Source organism: Podarcis filfolensis, assembly GCF_964270895.1.
Source record: "Podarcis filfolensis genome assembly, chromosome: 2".
Classification (NCBI taxonomy): Eukaryota; Metazoa; Chordata; class Lepidosauria; order Squamata; family Lacertidae; genus Podarcis; species Podarcis filfolensis.
Window position 1 is genome coordinate 86634487 of NC_139605.1, and position 18889 is coordinate 86653375.

The window sequence follows — 18889 nt, forward strand, 5'->3', positions numbered from 1 at the left end:
GTTGCATCACACATGACTCCATCCGCCTCTTATATTTGGTGCTTTCATGACAGAAAAAGCTGATTTGCAACAGAAACTGTTTGTTTTGAATCAGTAAAAAATAATAATGCCTTGTGTCATTTAATGTCAATGTATAGTTATTAACTTTACATTCAGAGGCAATAGCAATGCTCCAGAATAGTACTTGTGATGCAGACAGCGATGCATTGTACAGTCCACTGAACAATGTCTGTTTCTCTACATCTGATCTTCTTGTTCCCTCCAGCCAATGGGCATTTTCTCCATCCTAGAAGAAGAGTGCATGTTCCCCAAGGCAACAGACACATCTTTCAAGAACAAGCTCTATGACCAGCATCTTGGCAAAAGCAACAACTTCCAGAAACCCAAGCCTGTCAAAGGCAAGGCTGAGGCCCACTTCTCCCTGGTCCATTATGCTGGCACTGTGGACTACAACATCAGTGGGTGGCTGGACAAGAACAAGGACCCCCTGAATGAAACAATTGTAGGACTGTATCAGAAATCATCACTGAAATTGTTGTCCTTCCTTTATTCCAACTATGCTGGTACAGATGCAGGTAAGCACTGTTTCTGAAAAGCATAAATCTGTTTAACATATTTTGCTTCTTGTTTACCTCTGTTTGAATCTCTTGATTCAGCCATTCTGATAGGGAATCCGAAGAATTGCTTCGCCTGGGTCCATGTGTCCACATAGCTACACAGAAGCCATATACGTAGCTCCCATTCATAGCCCAGGCTGACATCTTGCTCATCTATTCTAGACACACGTAGGGAATTGTAAGGTCAGATGAGACTATGTAAGGTCAGATGAGACCTCCGGGTATAGGTCGATATATAAACTCAATAAATTATAATAATAAATAATATGTAGGGGAACAGAAACTTGGCAAGTTTGGGGGATACTGATTCTTGCAGTTCTGGTAAGACACTAAAGAACCAAAACGAAAGTTCTCTTGCAAACTTAGTTTTAAATTGAACTAAAAGGGAAAAGATTACTTTGGATTTCTGTGTCCGTCAGGGAAAAAAGAGCAGGGTATAAATAATATCTGCACCAGAGGTCAGCTTTCCTGCCACTGTTTGTTGTGTCATTGAATTCAATTCTCATAGATATTAGCTCCAATCCAGAGAAAGTTAGTTCTCCCATTAAAATCAGTGGGGCTTAAATTAATTGTGACAAACTAGTTCTACTGATTTCACTGGCATTTACATGTTACTCTTAAATGCAACTACTTCTCCTGGATTGTGTCCAAAAACAGGAAACTCACAGACTTAGCAGTCATTTACTCTGAATACATGGATCATAGATCCTTTATCTTACCTTGATCTGGTGCTCTTTTCCAAGGAATATACTACCTCATCTCTTTCCCAGCCATCACAGAGCTAGCTGAATGAAAATGTGTTTGTATGCTATTTAATATCTCAAGGGACAGGAAGGATTCTAGTTAAGAGTACAGCATCTCACACGGCTGCTGTTTTGTTTGAAAGGTGACAGCGGTGGCAGCAAGAAAGGTGCCAAGAAGAAGGGTGGCTCTTTCCAGACAGTATCCGCTGTATTCAGAGTATGTGGCACTTCTTTCAGCTCTCCCCTTTATAGTATAGATTAACATGGGAAACAGACCTGCGTGCTACTGCATTTAGAACCCATTTCTTTTCTTCTGATACAGGAGAATTTAAACAAGCTGATGACCAATCTGAGAAGCACTCATCCTCACTTTGTGCGCTGTCTAATTCCTAATGAGACTAAGACGCCCGGTGAGTTACTTTGCCTCGTTGTGTTGAATCATTCCCCTATCTGAAGTTGGTAAAATTATTTTATTATGAATAATTTAATGATCAGGCAAACTATATGACTTTGAACGGCTACAAGATCTCCTTGCTCAGGAGTTCATTTTTTCCCAAACATCAGTCTCCCAAGCAAATGTGCCACTTTGATATAAGGCACTTAAGAGCTAAGTTTATTAAGTAGTATCAAAAAGCTTTCAAATTCCCAAGTTTAAACTGTAGATTCCTGCCAAGATTATAAATCTGGCCTTTATTTTATTAATTACATTTCTATACCACCTGTCAGCTGAGGATCACAGGGCAGTTTGCATTATAAAAACACAAAAATACATAACATAGCGTCAAACATAAACAATATTCCCCAATATTTTAGTTAAGTTCTTACGATTTGTCTAGCCATGTCAGGTGACCCATATTTCATGAAATTATAACTCTACCTGTAAATTTGACATTTTTTCTTAATTTCCCCTTTCTCCTTTGGTTTTAAAGGTGAAATGGACCATCATCTGGTGATGCACCAGCTGCGGTGTAACGGGGTATTGGAAGGTATTCGGATCTGTAGGAAAGGCTTCCCCAGCAGAATCATATATGCTGACTTTAAGCAACGGTACACTTTCCTCTAACAATATAAAAAGACTACTTTTTGCAATTGCTGAAGTTGATATTTCATAAATATATTCTTTTGTATAGGCCGTTTCAGCACCTAGTCAGAAAGACCCAGAATTTAGTCAATAACTGCAGAGTCTTTAGAGGAGAGATTGTATAGTTTCATTTTTGTTCCTGAACTATTTGGCCCTCTAAATATTGCTGAAAAGAGAGTAGAAACAAACTGATATTAATGTTTTACTCTATTTTCTTGGTTGTATAAATAACAATTAAACGTATGTAATGAAGGGTGTGGTGCTCTAATGGGGGGGGTGCTTTTAGGAAGTATCTGATTCTCACTTGTATAAGATATAACCATATTGGTTGTAACATATTCAGTTAGATTCTGGGTGTCTTATGGCCACATGGTCTATTACAGTCTTCCTCAACCTCGGCCCTCCAGATGTTTTTGAGACTACAATTCCCAGCATCCCTGACTACAGGTCCTGCTAGCTAGGGATCGTGGGAGTTGTAGGCCAAAAACAACTGGAGGGCCAAGGTTGAGGAAGCCTGCACTATTAGCTGAATATTCATTTTGACAGATGATTTCTGCTATCAGATTAATACTAGCTGCTTTTTTATATTTATCTGAGAGCTTACTTATTCCTATTGGGGTAGTTCATAGAAGCTACTAGTAATCACTGGGTTGTGCCTTTCACTTCCCCAATGGGACTTCGATCTCCCCTCTTTCCCTGCATATCCTCTAAATCTTTTCTAGTGATTCCCCCAACCCTTTGGAGCAGATTTGGGAATAGCACAAGGTGCGTGTGGTGAGGAGGGAGTTCCATTGCACAAGCAGAGGTCATTACACTCATGCATTTATTTAGCTGGTCCTGCGTTCTCAGTTCATTTTATGGAGCACATGGCAGTTGAAAAATTCAGAAGATGTTCTCTTCTGTATCAACAACTGTCGTAACCCTTTCAACATGGAGAAATGTAGACTGACTCAAAACGTGTTTCAGTTTACAGCAAAGTGTGTGATTGCATCTGGATTATAGCACTTTCATATATTTGGCATTTCACCAGTTGTGAAAAGCTATCGTACAGATGCACTATGATCGCTTTACAAGTGTCTGAGCTTCAGTGGTGACTAAATCAACTCATATTTTTACATGCTACTCAGTCCCCATGTGAATTGGATCTGAGAATGATAGATTTGTCACACATCCTCTACATACACACACACACACACACACACACACACACGGGAACTGCTTCCATGTAGCGCCTTCCATACTATCAGGAAGTGTGTATAAATAATCAAAGAAATAAACAACTATCTGACTTTTAGAAGACATCTGAAGGCAAATCTGTTTAGGGCAGTTTTTAATATTTGATGAATGATTGTATTTTAATATTTGCTGAAAGCCACCCAGAGTGGCTGGGGAAACCCAGCCAGATGGGCGGGTATAAATAATAAATTATTATTAATATTATTACTACTACTAACTAAAAGGGTGGGAATGATCATACTCCTTGGGTCTCTGCCACCTGAGAAACATTCTAATGGGAGGAAGGGTTCCATTTGTGTAGAAAAGAGCCCATTCACGTGTTTGGAATGCTCATTCACTGTCCAGCACTGTCCAGTAATAGTGTAGATGTCACTCCCACGTGTGTGCGTGTGTGAAGAGCTCCCATGTATATTATTCTACTGTTCTCCTTATTCGGATACTGTTTCCCCATTAAGACCCTAGTGTATTGTGTTACTGACTTCAGTTCTCCTACCTCTCTGTTCATTTCTGCCTTTCCTACCACAGCTACAAAATTCTTAATGCCTCTGCAATTCCTGAAGGCCAGTTTATTGACAGCAAGAAGGCTTCTGAGAAGCTTCTCTCTTCCATTGATGTGGATCATAATCAGTACAGATTTGGCCATACTAAGGTATGTACAAGCACGGAGTTTGACAGTTGTTTCCAGCAAATAAAAAATGGATGAAGTGCATGAGAGGAGAACGATAGAAAAGAACAGGTAGTATATTTGGGTTGCCTAATTTATTTATGCATGGCTAATTCCCCTTTGGGACGCGGGTGGCGCTGTGTGTTAAACCAGAGAGCCTAGGACTTGCCGATCAGAAGGTCAGTGGTTTGAATCCCCGCGACGGGGTGAGCTCCCATTGCTCGGTCCCTGCTCCTGCCAACCTAGCAGTTCGAAAGCATGTCAAAGTGCGAGTAGATAAATAGGTACCGCTCCAGTGGGAAGGTAAATGGTGTTTCCGTGCGCTGCTCTGGTTTGCCAGAAGCAGCTTAGTCATGCTGGCCACATGACCTGGAAGCTGTACGCCGGCTCCCTCGGCCAATAAAGCGAGATGAGTGCCGCAACCCCAGAGTTGGTCACGACTGGACCTAATGGTCAGGGGTTTCTTTACCTTTTTAATTCCCCTTTAAGATATTTTTACTCATGTGAATGTAATCTCCAAAAGCATGGAAAGCAGCCACTGCATATTATGCTTCTTTCTCCATTCAATGGCAATGTGATTAGAAAGGGATGAGCTCTCCTCAGCTCTCCTATGATTGACTGTTGGTCCCAGACAGAAGGTTGGAAGGATATGGTTGTAAGCTGGACAGGACAGACATAGTCATAGGTTCAGGTTCACCAAGATAAGATAAGCATGGCAAGGTTCAGACCTGTAGCTCTGTCTGGGTGGCTGGCTCTGCCTCTAGTAAGCACAGTCTGCTTTGTTTCCAACATCATGGGGGACCACATGGCTCAGCTGCCTTCAGGGCAGGAGTCCTAAAGGGTAAAAAGACAGCATTGCAACCTCCTCAGGCTGGAGAGGTGTGAGCCATATAAGTTCCTCTTGTACTGGGGCTTCCAGGGCAGAGATGGTGTTCAAGGCTGGTTCAAGGCCTGCTGATCCTTCTGAATATGTGGTCTCATCCTCCTAAAACGATGAGCCACAACCTGGTGTCATGACACTGGCTTGGGGTTTTTCCTGAAAAACCTGAAGAAATTTCCTGAGCTAACCAGAAGTCATGGACAGAAGTCTCTTTCTGTTTCTCTCCCCTCCCACACACATACCAGCACCCTTTCTCTTTAACATGACAATAGTGCTGAGAGCAAGAATAAAAGATAGAGAAGGGGTAAGGATCACCCACTTCACATACCACTTTCCTCTCCCTTTGTTAGTACTATGTGCTTGTTTAGTGATAACTTTTGTTTCAAACTTACCAAAACATCACAGGTATTCTTCAAGGCTGGCCTTCTTGGGTTGCTGGAAGAGATGAGAGATGAGAAACTGGTAGCCCTCATCACCCACACACAAGCTATGTGCAGAGGTTACCTCATGAGGCTTGAATTCCAAAAGATGAATGCAAGAAGGTAACTAGCCATTTCCTTGCTGAACCTCCAGAGAGCAGCTCACTAGAACTTGTTTGTACAAATTAATGTCAGAATATGTCGGTATTAAATGTATGGTCTTCTGTACAGAATGAAGGCCATACAGTGTCATACTTAGTTCCCTGTCTCATACCTAAACTTTTGGCAGAGCTAGGATATGTATTTTTGATGCAAAATCTGGCACTGTTACTTTCTCATCTTCAGCATTTGAACCTTGCTTTGGCAAAGCTTGTTGCTCTTTTATGCTACAAATGTAATGCAGGTAATTTGGAATTCCTCCGCCCTCTTTTTATCTGGAAACGACCAGTTTGAGTTTATTGTGCTAGCTGAAGGCCCATGCCAAAGCATAGAAACACAAACAATTTCAGATACAAAATATAAATCAAGGCATCGACTAAAACAGAGTCGTCAATTTCTAGTGAGACTACAGATATAGACCCTTAAATCCCTGTTACAGTTCACAACTATGTTGTCCAATTCCTTTTTCCTAATCTTGCTTGCCACCAGCATGAGAAAGGCAATTTTATAAGTCACTTTATAAAGGCCGCTTTATAAGTCACTAACACATTGGAGTAACCACTGAACCTGCTCCATTGAGGGATAATTGCTTCCTTGAGCAAGTAAGTTTTAGAAAGTGGCTCCTCAGGTCAACATATAAGGGCCAATATAAAACAAATAATGAAGAATATCTTCTACCTGTAATTGACCAGTCTGCTTTAGGAGATTACCACTGATAAAGATCAGTGCTTAATTAAGTATTGAAACATGTGCCTCTGAAATCACTTTCCGCTTAAGTCCCTTTCTTTCCATACATTCGCAGAGAATCAATTTATGTAATTCAGTACAATGTCCGTTCATTCATGAACGTCAAGCACTGGCCCTGGATGAAGTTATATTTCAAGATCAAGCCCTTGCTAAAGAGTGCTGAATCAGAGAAAGAGATGGCCAACATGAAAGAAGAATTTGAGAAAACTAAAGAAGATCTTGCAAAGTCGGAAGCAAAACGAAAGGAGCTTGAGGAAAAAATGGTGACTTTGGTGCAAGAGAAGAATGACCTTCAGCTTCAAGTTCAGTCTGTAAGTAATGTGTGTTCTCCTAGTTGCACTTCTGATTACCACCGTCCATTGTAGAGAGAACACTCAGTGGGCAAGCTGAGAGCAATAACCTTCAACCTGGTTACTTGACAATCTAGATCTCATAGATGAGCTTCTGGAAAGAGCATACTGCCATCTAGTCCTGCTTGACAGAGGATTCAGTGGCAGTAATCACAGCAGCACTCCTGATTTTTATGTTAAAAAATAAATACACATGTCTGGCTTCTTCTTTTCGTTCTATAGGAAAGTGAAAGTTTAGCAGATGCTGAGGAAAGGTGCGATGGACTCATCAAAAGTAAGATTCAGCTAGAAGCTAAGATAAAAGAGTTGACTGAAAGGCTGGAGGATGAGGAGGAGATGAATGCCGAGTTGACGGCCAAGAAGAGGAAACTTGAAGATGAGTGCTCAGAGCTGAAGAAAGACATTGATGACTTGGAACTAACATTGGCCAAAGTGGAGAAGGAGAAGCATGCAACGGAAAACAAGGTGAAAAGAGACTACAGAGTCATAGTGCCATTACGACCCCTCTCGGTTCTGTCCCCCTGCCAACATGAAAGTAACATTTTAAATCAGTAGAGTGGTACCTCGGGTTAAGTACTTAATTTGTTCCGGAGCTCCATTCTTAACCTGAAACTGTTCTTAACCTGAAGCACCGCTTTAGCTAATGGGGCCTTGCAATGTTGGAGCACGATTTCTGTTCTCATCCTGAAGTTCTTAACTCGAGGTACTATTTCTGGGTTAGCAGAGTCTGCAACCTGAAGCGTATGTAACCTGAAGCGTATGTAACATGAGGTACCACTGTATTAAGGAAAGGAAGGAAAAGATAACTAACTTAAACTTAAGAAGTTTTGGCTGCTGGTTTGTTCCTTCAACTTTTGTATTGCAGCACTTGGAGTTTGGGGTTTAGATGTTCAGCATCCAGATTCCTATTTTTCAGTGCTGCCATGAAGCTCAGTAGGTGGCCCTGAGCAAATCAAATGATATCTCAGGATTGTTTTTTTTTTACAGAGTTGTGAGTTCAAAAGGGAATGTTATACGTCTTGCTTTGGATCTTTGAGACTGATTAGAAAAAAAATCTAATAATGTATCAGGTTGTATCCAGTGCTGTCCCTATTCAGAGTAGACATGACTAAGGGCTCATCCACACTTACGTTTTGCCCCATGCTTTCTAGGCACAGGCCCACGCTTTTCTGGTCCAAATCTGAGCCCTTTTTTATTTTTTTGCCCCACTGCTTCCTCCAGGAAAACCTGCTCTTTAATGCTGAATCAGAACAAACAGCAATTTTGGTTTTCTGTGGCTTGCCATTTGCTCTGATTCAACACTAAAGAACAGGTTTTTGCAGGGAAAGTGCCTGGGATGAGGGGCGGGGATGCTCAGACAGGGAACCTTAAAACACGGACCTGTTCCTAGAAATGCAGAGCAAAGGTAAGTGTGGATGAGCCCTATCTTAGCTTCATTAATTCCACATTAATGTCCATAAATTGGAGAGTGCAGAATAATGAAACTGATTTTTTATTTGGTTGCAAAATATATTTAACTTGCCTGACAGAATTCTTCCTACTAGTCCTGTTGGAAGATTATGCTTGGCCCTTTGCATTTTGTGAAGGGGATTTTTTTTCTACTCGTAACATTTGTATTTTTAAATTTCATGGGCAAAAAAGAGAGAAAATCCACTTTTGCCCAGTCTTACTGTGTAACTCAGTGTGCTTTATTGCACTATTTCACTTTTGTAATGAAGAGGTCAGGAGGCATTTCTGAGGAAAGTCTCATTGGGTTTCCACATCTGTAACTAGTGCTGCTCGTTACATATGTATAGGATTTTAGTAGACACCAGCCTTTGGGTGATATCATACTCAAGAGTAGACCCACTGAAATCAATGAACAACTTCCTTACATCCATTTACTTCAGTGGGTCTACTCAGCATATGACTTAGTTGCGTATTACCCTATGTTATTTTCTCACTCATAAGACTGCATATAATCACCCATAATGAGGAAACACTCATAAATGGAGGTCTTTATTGTTTCTTAGGTTAAAAATCTTACTGAGGAGATGGCAGCTTTGGACGAAAACATCTCCAAGCTCACCAAAGAGAAGAAAAGCCTCCAAGAAGCTCACCAGCAGACTTTAGATGACCTCCAGGCAGAGGAAGACAAAGTGAATACTCTGTCCAAAACCAAATCGAAACTTGAACAGCAAGTTGATGATGTAAGAGAATTTTTAGTGTTGAGAGGACACAATAAAAGCACTGGGAGAAATGAAGTCTATTTGCAGTTATACACACTGGCTAGAACCAATGTTGAACCTGCTAAATCTTTTTTTTGTACTAGTCCTCAGTTCTATATCTGCCTGATATCATCAGTCCTCTCCTCCAGGCTTAGGAAGGCAGTGAGAGCACAGAACTAATGCAACCTGAGGCACCATTTAACTGACTAAACGTGGGCATAAATATCTTCAAGTAAGGGCCTTTACTCTTGCCAGAAGTTCGGCTCTGCCCTTGCTGGTTCTGGAAGGATCTTTTGGAAAAGTCCTGTACGCTCAGAGACTTTGCGCCTGCCCATTAGGGGAAATAGGAAGCCCTGAACACTTATTTTTTAAGATGTCCTTTTTACAATGAGGCACGTAGAGATACCATCGACCCCTATCTGGTGAGGCTTGCTGACCTTCCAGACAAGCCTAAACTAAATTTTCTCCTCTTAGGCAAAAATCACAAGATGACCCGGATGGTCGCCAGATTCTGCGTGCAGATTTGTAGGTGTAGAACACCCCCTGCAACAAATAGATTGCTAGGAAAACTGCCATAGCCAGCCTCCTGGGCATCCCAGGGGCAATATGCACGTTAGTTTAACCTTAGGTCCTTTTGCGTTTGTGCGACTATTTTAATTTTAATCTATAAGCTGTTATTGTATATTGTTTTAAATGTCTGTTTCATTCTTGTGAAAGCAGTCTCAGTTGTGCTTTTTGAACTGGTCTTTGACCGTAATAATAAATTATTACTATTAGTAAAGGTAAAGGGACCCCTGATCATGAGGTCCAGTCGTGACCAACTCTGGGGTTGCAGCGCTCATCTCGCTTTATTGGCTGAGGGAGCCGGCTCATGTGGCCAGCATGACTAAGCCACTTCTGGCAAACCAGAGCAGCACACGGAAATGCCATTTACCTTCTCGCCGGAGCGGTACCTATTTATCTACTTGCACTTTGACGTGCTTTTGAACTGCTAGGTTGGCAGGAGCAGGTACCGAGCAACGGGAGCTCACCCCGTCGCGGGGATTTGAACTGCCAACCTTCCGATCAGCAAGTCCTAGGCTCTGTGGTTTAACCCACAGCGCCACCCGCGTCCCTATTACTATTAGTATCTTCAAGTAATTTTCAGTAATGAAATGTGTCAATCCACTGCCAGCCTAACAGTTCCCTTTTTGAAGAATATTCTCTTTTTGAAGACTGCAAGTGGTAGATCATTTTTAGGAGCAAGGGAACTTGCCTCAAAATATATTCACATATTTTGAACTAGGTAAACTTAGGAATATAGGAAGCTGTGTTACACCATATCAGCTCATTGGTCCATCCAGCAGCTGCCTCTTCAAGGTTTCAGGCGGGCCTTTTTCTAACATGTTTGGCTGGTATTTATTAGACTTTGTTATTAATAGGATATCTAAGAACTGAATTTTATTTTAGCATTGCCATCTTTGCAGGGGCTTAGAAGACTCTGCTTTAAGGCCTAAAGCAGCATCTAGCCCACTGGCCTTTCAAAACTCCTAATGCTTTATATTTCCTCCCTCTTCTTTGAAACAATAGCATTAAATCAGTGTCTCTTGTTCTTATGTACTGTTTAGCTTGAAGGGTCTTTGGAGCAAGAGAAGAAGCTTCGTATGGATCTTGAGAGAGCTAAAAGGAAGCTGGAGGGGGATCTGAAGATGTCTCAGGAATCTATCATGGACCTGGAGAATGACAAGCAGCAAATGGATGAAAAACTGAAGAAGTATACTGCCGAGATTTTAATATTGTGTTATTGGATCTCAAATTTAACCTTTCTCATTAAAACGCTTACTTTTCTTTTTTCCTCCTTCACCAGGAAAGAGTTCGAAATCAGCCAGGTGCAAGGAAAAATAGAGGATGAACAGGCTCAAAGCTCTCAGCTACAGAAGAAAATTAAAGAGCTACAGGTAGATCATAGAAAACTTTTGTGCCTCAGAAATCTCAGTTTTTAAGGACACTCTCACCCCTCATGTACATTCACTGCTTATATAGTGGTTCTAAAATGATATTCTTCCTCAAATTGAATACAGTGGTACCTCGGGTTACATACGCTTCAGGTTACATACGCTTCAGGTTACAGACTCCACTAATCCAGAAAAAGTGCTTCAGGTTAAGAACTTTGCTTCAGGATGAGAACAGAAATTGTGCTCCGACGGCACGAAAGCAGCAGGAGGCCCCATTAGCTAAAGTGGTGCTAAAGGTTAAGAACAGTTTCAGGTTAAGTACAGACCTCCGGAACGAATTAAGTACTTAACCCGAGGTACCACTGTACCTACATACACACTTAGTATGAAGACACTAGATAAATTCACTTTAGGAAGAATAGTGTATTACTCCAGGGAATTCAACCATTGGTCTTAAGGAACCACTGACTGTAGGTGTATATTGTCTCCTTAATGTGAGATATTTAAGAATATATTTGTGTTCATATACATTTCACAGAGAACCTAAAATATTATAAGTTTATAAAATAAGTATGCATGTGTTGTTTATTTTACACATGTTTTTATTGAAATAATACAATGATTTAGTACTTTTAGATTACTCCTGGCCCAGCTACTGTATGGGGCACAGATTTGGCTTAATGCCCACCCTGATTTTATAGAAACCGTTCAATCAAAGTTCTTAAGGCAGATATTCTCAGTGCCATCTTGTGTTTCAAACGCTGCATTGCACTTGGAGGCCAACTTTCTCTCAGTTGAATTACAAATTTGGTTACAGGACATTTACTTATTGCCTTTGTTTGAATTTAACCCCCACTGGTCTATTACCCTTAATATTGCAAGACTGTCACAAGAGTGCTTGGACCAAAACTGTTACTCAAAATCTCTACTCTGATTTATCACCCCAACAGTTATTAACACTGGGTTTCGATAAAGCAAATAATTTAATTAGGCAGCGCCTACATGACATTGAGGGATGCGGGTGGCGCTGTGGGTTAAACCACAGAGCCTAGGACTTGCCGATCAGAAGGTTGGCAGTTCGAATCCCCGTGGCGGGGTGAGCGCCCGTTGCTCAGTTCCTTCTCCTGCCAACCTAGCAGTTCGAAAGCATGTCAAAGTGCAAGTAGATAAATAGGTACCGCTCTGGCGAGAAGGTAAATGGCGTTTCCGTGCGCTGCTCTGGTTCGCCAGAAGCGGCTTAGTCATGCTGGCCACATGACCCGGAAGCTGAACGCCGGCTCCCTTGGCCAATAAAGCGAGATGAGCTCCGCAACCCCAGAGTCGGCCACAACTGGACCTAATGGTCAGGGGTCCCTTTACCTTTATCTTTACATGACATTGAGCAACAGAATAATTTAGCCACCATAAGAAAATTTTGTCCTTGGTACGATTTTTTCCTACCTAGCCTCCTCCACATATCTGCATCCTATCTGCAAAACTTAACAGTTTTAAAATACAGACGTGCCTTCACCTGTGCAAAACGATTATGTCCATGCAGAGACGGCAGTATCAAATCTGTAGTGCATGTACTCCTAGCCTCTGCATGCTCCTAACCTCTGCGTTATTACTCCTCTTCTATCATCCATACCAGGCTGTTCATCCGCTGCTACATTGTCCTTCCTTCTTGCAGACCAAGATTACCAGGTGACAGCAAACACGGCAAAATTTTTAGCTGGGGCAATCAGAATTAGATCTACCATTTGACTAACCTGTTTAATGCCTAGTAAAGAGTAGCCCACTTGTTTATGTCTTATTTGTGGTCAAGGAAAGTTATTGACTCTTTCATTTGCATAGCTGTACATTCTCAGAACGTATCTCAGAACATTCTCAACAATCTAGCTATATCTGTATTTGATTGTATTTGATTCCTTTGCTATAGCTTGTGGCTGACGCAAATAAAGATTTTTTTACTTTTAGTTTATAAAGTCATGAGCATGGTCTACCTAGAGTTCCTTTTCAGTTCTACTGTTTTCAGTGGCATAGTTAAATTTCTGTATCTTATTTCCCAAAGGCCCGTATGGAAGAACTGGAGGAGGAGATTGAGGCTGAGCGTGCATCTCGGGCCAAAGCAGAGAAGCAGCGGGCTGATCTCTCCAGAGAACTTGAAGAGATCAGTGAGCGTCTGGAGGAAGCTGGTGGGGCAACCGCAGCTCAGATTGAGATGAACAAGAAACGTGAGGCAGAATTCCAGAAAATGCGCAGGGACCTTGAAGAGGCCACTCTGCACCATGAGGCCACAACGGCTGCTCTCCGCAAGAAGCATGCAGACAGTGCAGCTGAACTTGGGGAACAAATTGATAACCTGCAACGTGTGAAACAGAAGCTGGAGAAGGAGAAGAGTGAGCTGAAGATGGAGATTGATGACCTTGCCAGTAATATGGAGTCTGTCTCCAAAGCCAAGGTAGACCAGTTGCATGTCCTTATTGTGACTAATTGTTCTGCTGTAGATTCTGGTTAATTAAAACATTGTATTTTATTTCTCCCCTCACAAAGAGTAATCTGGAAAAGATGTGCCGGGCCCTTGAAGACCAGTTCAGTGAAATTAAGACAAAAGATGAAGAGCATGTGCGGCTGATCAATGATCTGAACACACAGAAAGCACGTCTGCACACCGAGAATGGTGAATTTGGACATTTCTAGAAGACATGGGCATTCCTCCTGACATTTATTTATTTTGAATAGTCCCATCCCACCTTTCCATAAAAATCATTGTAGACATGTTATCTACATATATATTATCTTTGCCTTGACACATCAGCATTAATGTTTAAACTGCACCCTTCCTTGTCAATCAGATATGACCAAGTATTTCACTATGGAAGATCGCCCTTGAAATATTAGTGGGGTGTGAGAGCACCCACTGATGCTTTTACACAGTCTTCATTTACTCCCATATATTTCTGGTTTACTGTGGCTTACATTGTAGGAAACTGCATTTCTGTTTCTTAAAGTGTATCTTAGAAATGTGGGTTGTCGGATAATTGGTTTTTTTCCCTTTTCTGTGATGCGGAAAAGTAATGCTTATACAACTCATACAACAAATATTCAGATTCAAAAACTCAGCCACAAATACTCAAAGGCTTCCACTGCCTTCTCCTTTAGACCCCTATATTAGTTCCTGTTAACAGCTACAAATGCACTGTTAATGTTGAATAGAGAACTGCTCTGGGTTTTAAACATGATCTCTGTGTTTCAATCTATGCATAAGCATCAGTAGTGAAAAACTACTGTTGATAGTCAAGTGGGAGTATTGGGGCTGCATGAACAGCATTAGCAAGTGGCACAAGTGAGAGATTCACAGCTCCATGAGAAGATTCATAAACGTTATTCAGATTCTTGAGGCACCATGCACAGCTTCTGGTCACCCAATAGACCTTGAGCCTCGGTGTCGCTCTCAATTTCCAGAAATTATAATTGCACATGACACTTCACAGAATATGCCTTAAATAGCCTGTACATGCAGCTCGGAGAAAATTAAATCCTACTGATAGCAATGAGAATAAAATTAAATCCTACTGATAGCAATGAGAATAAAGCCCATGCAGCTCATTCTGGTTTACAACTCATTTTCTCCGAGTAAAGAAGTAAGGCCACCACTAAAAGTATATATGGATAGATCTAAAGCAAATGTATTAATCTGAGCAAAGAAATTATCGAGAACTAATGTTAAGTGCAGTATTTATCATAATTATTGAAAACTGTAGTATTTATTGCATTTTATTTTAATAGAATCCATACTATATTTGTTGCAATTATTGTGGACTGTAGTAACATCCATTTCAAAGAATGGGAGGCAGAGATAGAAAAATTCTAGTCGACCAAGCGCACAAATGATTTAATTCAGCACTTGCATTGCCATCAGTGAGACTACTTAGGAGCAGGTGGGGTGTTTTTGAACCATCTCAGCCTATGACTATGTGAATATTTTTTTTCCCCAATAGGCGAATTTTCTCGACAACTAGAAGAAAAAGAATCTTTTATTTCACAGTTGATCAGAGGGAAACAAGCCTTTACCCAGCAGACAGAGGAACTCAAGAGGCAGCTGGAGGAAGAAAACAAGGTGATTTTCCACTTGTATATCATGCCTCAGAGAAGTGAGGAATGAATAATCCTGATAAAAAGAGGCAGGAGAGGCAGGGAACATCAGAAAAGGGGCAATAAAACAATCAAAGCTGATTTCCAGCTGACATGGACTGATGGAAATTCAAGGACAAATTACAGCATGAATGCAACATGGGGAGGTAAAACATGCAACATGGAGAGGTAAAACAGGTGCTTTTGCAAATTCTGCAATTGCTATTGAAAAAGCTATGATAATATTGCACTGTTTAAAAAAACACCCCTCCATAAGATTGTGTGGAATTTACTGCAGTGAAAGCATGACTGAGGCTAAAGAACGCAAATAAAAAATTAAAAAATCGGTTCACAGAAAGTAATAATGCTTAGTTAAGTATTATATAGTCAATACTTTTGTGTTTGGGTATAAACCAACTGCTGAGGAAGAAAACATCCCAGATCTCATATCTGACACGACTAACAGACAGATGTAGAATGTCTGATTGACACAACCTACATGCCATTGCTACCCATGTGGTCATCATTACCATTAACATTATGAACCCTTAGGCAAAAAACGCTCTGGCCCATGCCTTGCAATCTGCTCGCCATGACTGTGACTTGCTCCGGGAGCAGTTTGAAGAGGAGCAAGAAACCAAAAGTGAGCTGCAGAGGGCTCTCTCCAAGGCCAACACTGAAGTTGCCCAGTGGAGAACCAAATATGAAACGGATGCCATTCAACGTACTGAGGAATTAGAAGAAGCCAAGTGAGTACTGGGAAGGAAATCAGGGGAGAGCTTTGGAGATGCCAGGGTTTTAACCTGTGGTATTTATTTTTGACAGCAAATCCTCTATTTCTAGTTTTGCATCTTATGCAGGTCTGTTTTTTGCTACTGCTATTTGTTTTATAAGCGTATTTATAGACCACTCTCCCATAAAATATCAGGGTAGTATAGAGCAATATAAAACATGAAAAACCATTAAAAGTGGTACAACACAATCATTAAGATAGCTGGCTACTCAAGAAAATTGGAAACTACTGAATAGGCCTATTGCCATAAAATAGAGTCTTCAAGAGGCACCTGAAAGTCAAAAGTGGTGTTCCATAGCACAGGACCAGTGACACAGAAGTGCCCAATTTCTGGTTGAGGTCAACAGTAGGAGGACAGCCAACTAACTGTGGTCTTCTGAACAATCTCATTTTACCCAATTCCCCTTTTTTTCTAGTTTTGCAGCTGATGCTATCTATTTTCTGTTGCTTTTCAATAGGTGGTCTTCTCAGTCCAGTTGGCTGCCCCTCCCACTGCTTTTGCTTCTCATTGGTTCTGTCTCATGAAACATGTTGTCACTCCAGGCTGTCCTTTCTATGGGTCTCTCTTTTGTCACACAGAAGTCTCCCACCTAGCCAGGCTTTCTCTCACTTTCTGCTCTGCCTGTACACCAACACGGTTTGGAAAAAACACCTTTGGTTGCATCATGGGATACTTTGCCTTTCAGGAAGAAGTTGGCTCAGCGTCTCCAAGAATCAGAGGAGCAGATAGAAGCTGTCAATTCTAAGTGTGCTTCCCTAGAGAAAACTAAGCAAAGGCTGCAGGGAGAAGTTGATGACCTCATGATCGACGTAGAGAGGTCCAATGCAGCTTGCGCAGCCTTGGACAAAAGGCAGAGGAACTTTGATAAGGTTTCCTTTTCTTATTGGGTAGCGGGCAGACATTTTGCAGGAAGGGCAAACAATTTGTGCTTGTTTACAGTTGTAATCCTGGGAACTTCCAGGGCTGTCTTTTGGCATTTCTGTGAATTTAGCACAAGGCTTCTATGAGAGTAGATCAATTCCACCCTTACTCATATGCTTGTTTGGTAGCATTGTAGCCTGTATAAAGTTTATATACATGCAACATTAGACTTTTCAATAGTAGTAGTATTGAATAATATGCACTTCAGTGGTATATTTTGAGTTGTGTGAAGCTGGCACGTTCTTCAGAAGTAGAAATCCTGTAGGGGGCAGGCTCATCTCTAGCTATAACAGACTAGTACAGAAAAAAAACCACAATTCTACATTGTCATTATTAAATTGGTTGCTGTCGGCAACTCATTATAACCTCTTTGGTCTAGAAATCAAAACTGCATCCTTATGTTTGTCCCTGAAGATTGATTGAACACAATACAGTTGGACGTTGCTTATTAAACATCCTTCGTGAAAGTAGTTTGTTGTAACTGAGTGGTTGCTGAGGAACCATTCAGACAGTGTGAATGAGGTGCAGTGATTTTGAGTCCATTTGGGGGTGTGTGTGGTGGGGGAATGAAAGTTCAGAAGTGTTCCTCCCCACACCATTGGTGGGCCATGGCAGACTCACTTGGCAGCAGTGGCAGGCAACACTCATCCTCTCAGCAGACTGGTGACGCCCCCCTTTTATTTTCACACAATGCTTGAGATACTAAAATTGCAGTTGTCTCAGAAACCAGATGCTGCACAGAGAACCAGCTGGGGAAGAGGGAGAGATTAAAGAGGTACCGGGCGTGGGAGCCCTAGCACCTGCATAAGGATGCCAGGTTCCGTCACCCATCCTGTGAAAGGCTCATATGTGGTACGCAACATTTCTCCTCGGTCATAGATCCAGGAGTGGCCAGTGTGGTGGGACAGAGCCACAGAGCCAAACTTTGGACACCGGTATTGCGGCAGGCTACCTGGATTGTGCTGGGGTGGGGAAGGTCGGCTGTGAAGCTGGGGCTGTGTGGGTGCAGTGGTGGAGCCCATCTAATGTTTCCACCAGTATGTCCAGAATACCACAACACACACGTAACTGGCTGTAAAGTAACATAACATTATAACATAACATAAAAACATATAGAAGGTTAATAGTACAGTGGTGCCTCGCAAGACGAAATTAATTCGTTCCGCGAGTCTTTTCGTCTTGTGCGGTTTTTCGTCTTGCGAAGCACGGTCAGTCACAACTGCACCTCTTCAAGCGGTTTTAAGAAAAAAGGAAACAAACTTGCAAGACGTTTTCGTCTTGCGAAGCAAGCCCATAGGGAAAATCGTCTTGCGAAGCAACTCAAAAAACGAAAAACTCTTTCGTCTTGCGAGTTTTTCGTCTTCCGAGGCATTTGTCTTGCGAGGTACCACTGTAATGTGATATGTTATTGCCATCAGGAACAGTGCTTTGCAATTTTTTGATATGACAATTAGATTACAGTTTCATTATATATGTTATGTTACTTTACAGCCAGTTACGTGTGAGTTGTGGTATTCTCAACATGATTTATGTAATGAGGCAATTGTGGTGTGTGTCCACCAGTATGTCAGCACAGCCCCAACCTCTCCACAGCACAGTCCTGTCCCAGCCCTATTCAGCCACGCTGCAGCAACACCAGTGTTGGGAGGGCAGCTCCAACACACCGCTACTGCATACCCCTGAGTAAAGCACAATGTTGTGTTCCTGTGCTGTATGAGCCTATTTGTTACCTAGGTGCTAGCAGAATGGAAGCAAAAATATCAGGAATGTCAGGCTGAACTGGAAGCTTCCCAGAAGGAGTCACGGTCCATGAGCACTGAAATTTTCAAAATGAAGAATGCTTATGAGGAAGTGTTGGACCAGCTTGAGGCTGTCAGGCGAGAGAACAAGAACTTGCAACGTAAGCTTCTTTTCCCTACAGACTTTAATCTAATGTAAGGCATCTGTGATGGTAGACTCACACAACCACTTTTCTCCTGCTTAGTAGTACTGGCCAAAGAACAGGCATGCTGCTTTTACAGGTT

The 18889-nt window shown here is 41.6% G+C and overlaps 1 protein-coding gene and 1 long non-coding RNA gene across 4 annotated transcripts in view; one reads left to right on the forward strand and one right to left on the reverse strand.

Annotated features, from left to right (window-relative positions):
- The window catches only part of LOC310755298 (myosin-4-like), a 39832-nt gene that overhangs the window by 10778 nt on the left and 10165 nt on the right, over positions 1-18889 (forward strand). For both annotated transcript variants that reach the window (XM_083597835.1, XM_083597834.1), the window contains 17 exons: positions 266-575; positions 1504-1577; positions 1683-1770; positions 2290-2407; positions 4203-4326; positions 5627-5763; positions 6602-6857; positions 7119-7361; positions 8909-9085; positions 10711-10856; positions 10950-11040; positions 13088-13477; positions 13570-13696; positions 15018-15136; positions 15703-15899; positions 16630-16813; positions 18600-18765. In XM_083597835.1, coding sequence (XP_083453961.1) covers positions 266-575; positions 1504-1577; positions 1683-1770; positions 2290-2407; positions 4203-4326; positions 5627-5763; positions 6602-6857; positions 7119-7361; positions 8909-9085; positions 10711-10856; positions 10950-11040; positions 13088-13477; positions 13570-13696; positions 15018-15136; positions 15703-15899; positions 16630-16813; positions 18600-18765 — 2947 coding nt within the window. The remainder of the gene's footprint in view (positions 1-265; positions 576-1503; positions 1578-1682; positions 1771-2289; positions 2408-4202; positions 4327-5626; positions 5764-6601; positions 6858-7118; positions 7362-8908; positions 9086-10710; positions 10857-10949; positions 11041-13087; positions 13478-13569; positions 13697-15017; positions 15137-15702; positions 15900-16629; positions 16814-18599; positions 18766-18889) is intronic.
- Positions 1-18889, reverse strand: part of LOC310755358 — a 48018-nt gene that overhangs the window by 3603 nt on the left and 25526 nt on the right. Inside the window, exon 2 of one of the 2 annotated variants that reach the window (XR_014544330.1) lies at positions 5614-5656. The exons of the other annotated variant lie outside the window; for it this stretch is intronic. This is a non-coding gene — a long non-coding RNA (uncharacterized lncRNA). The remainder of the gene's footprint in view (positions 1-5613; positions 5657-18889) is intronic. 2 annotated transcript variants of the gene reach the window in all.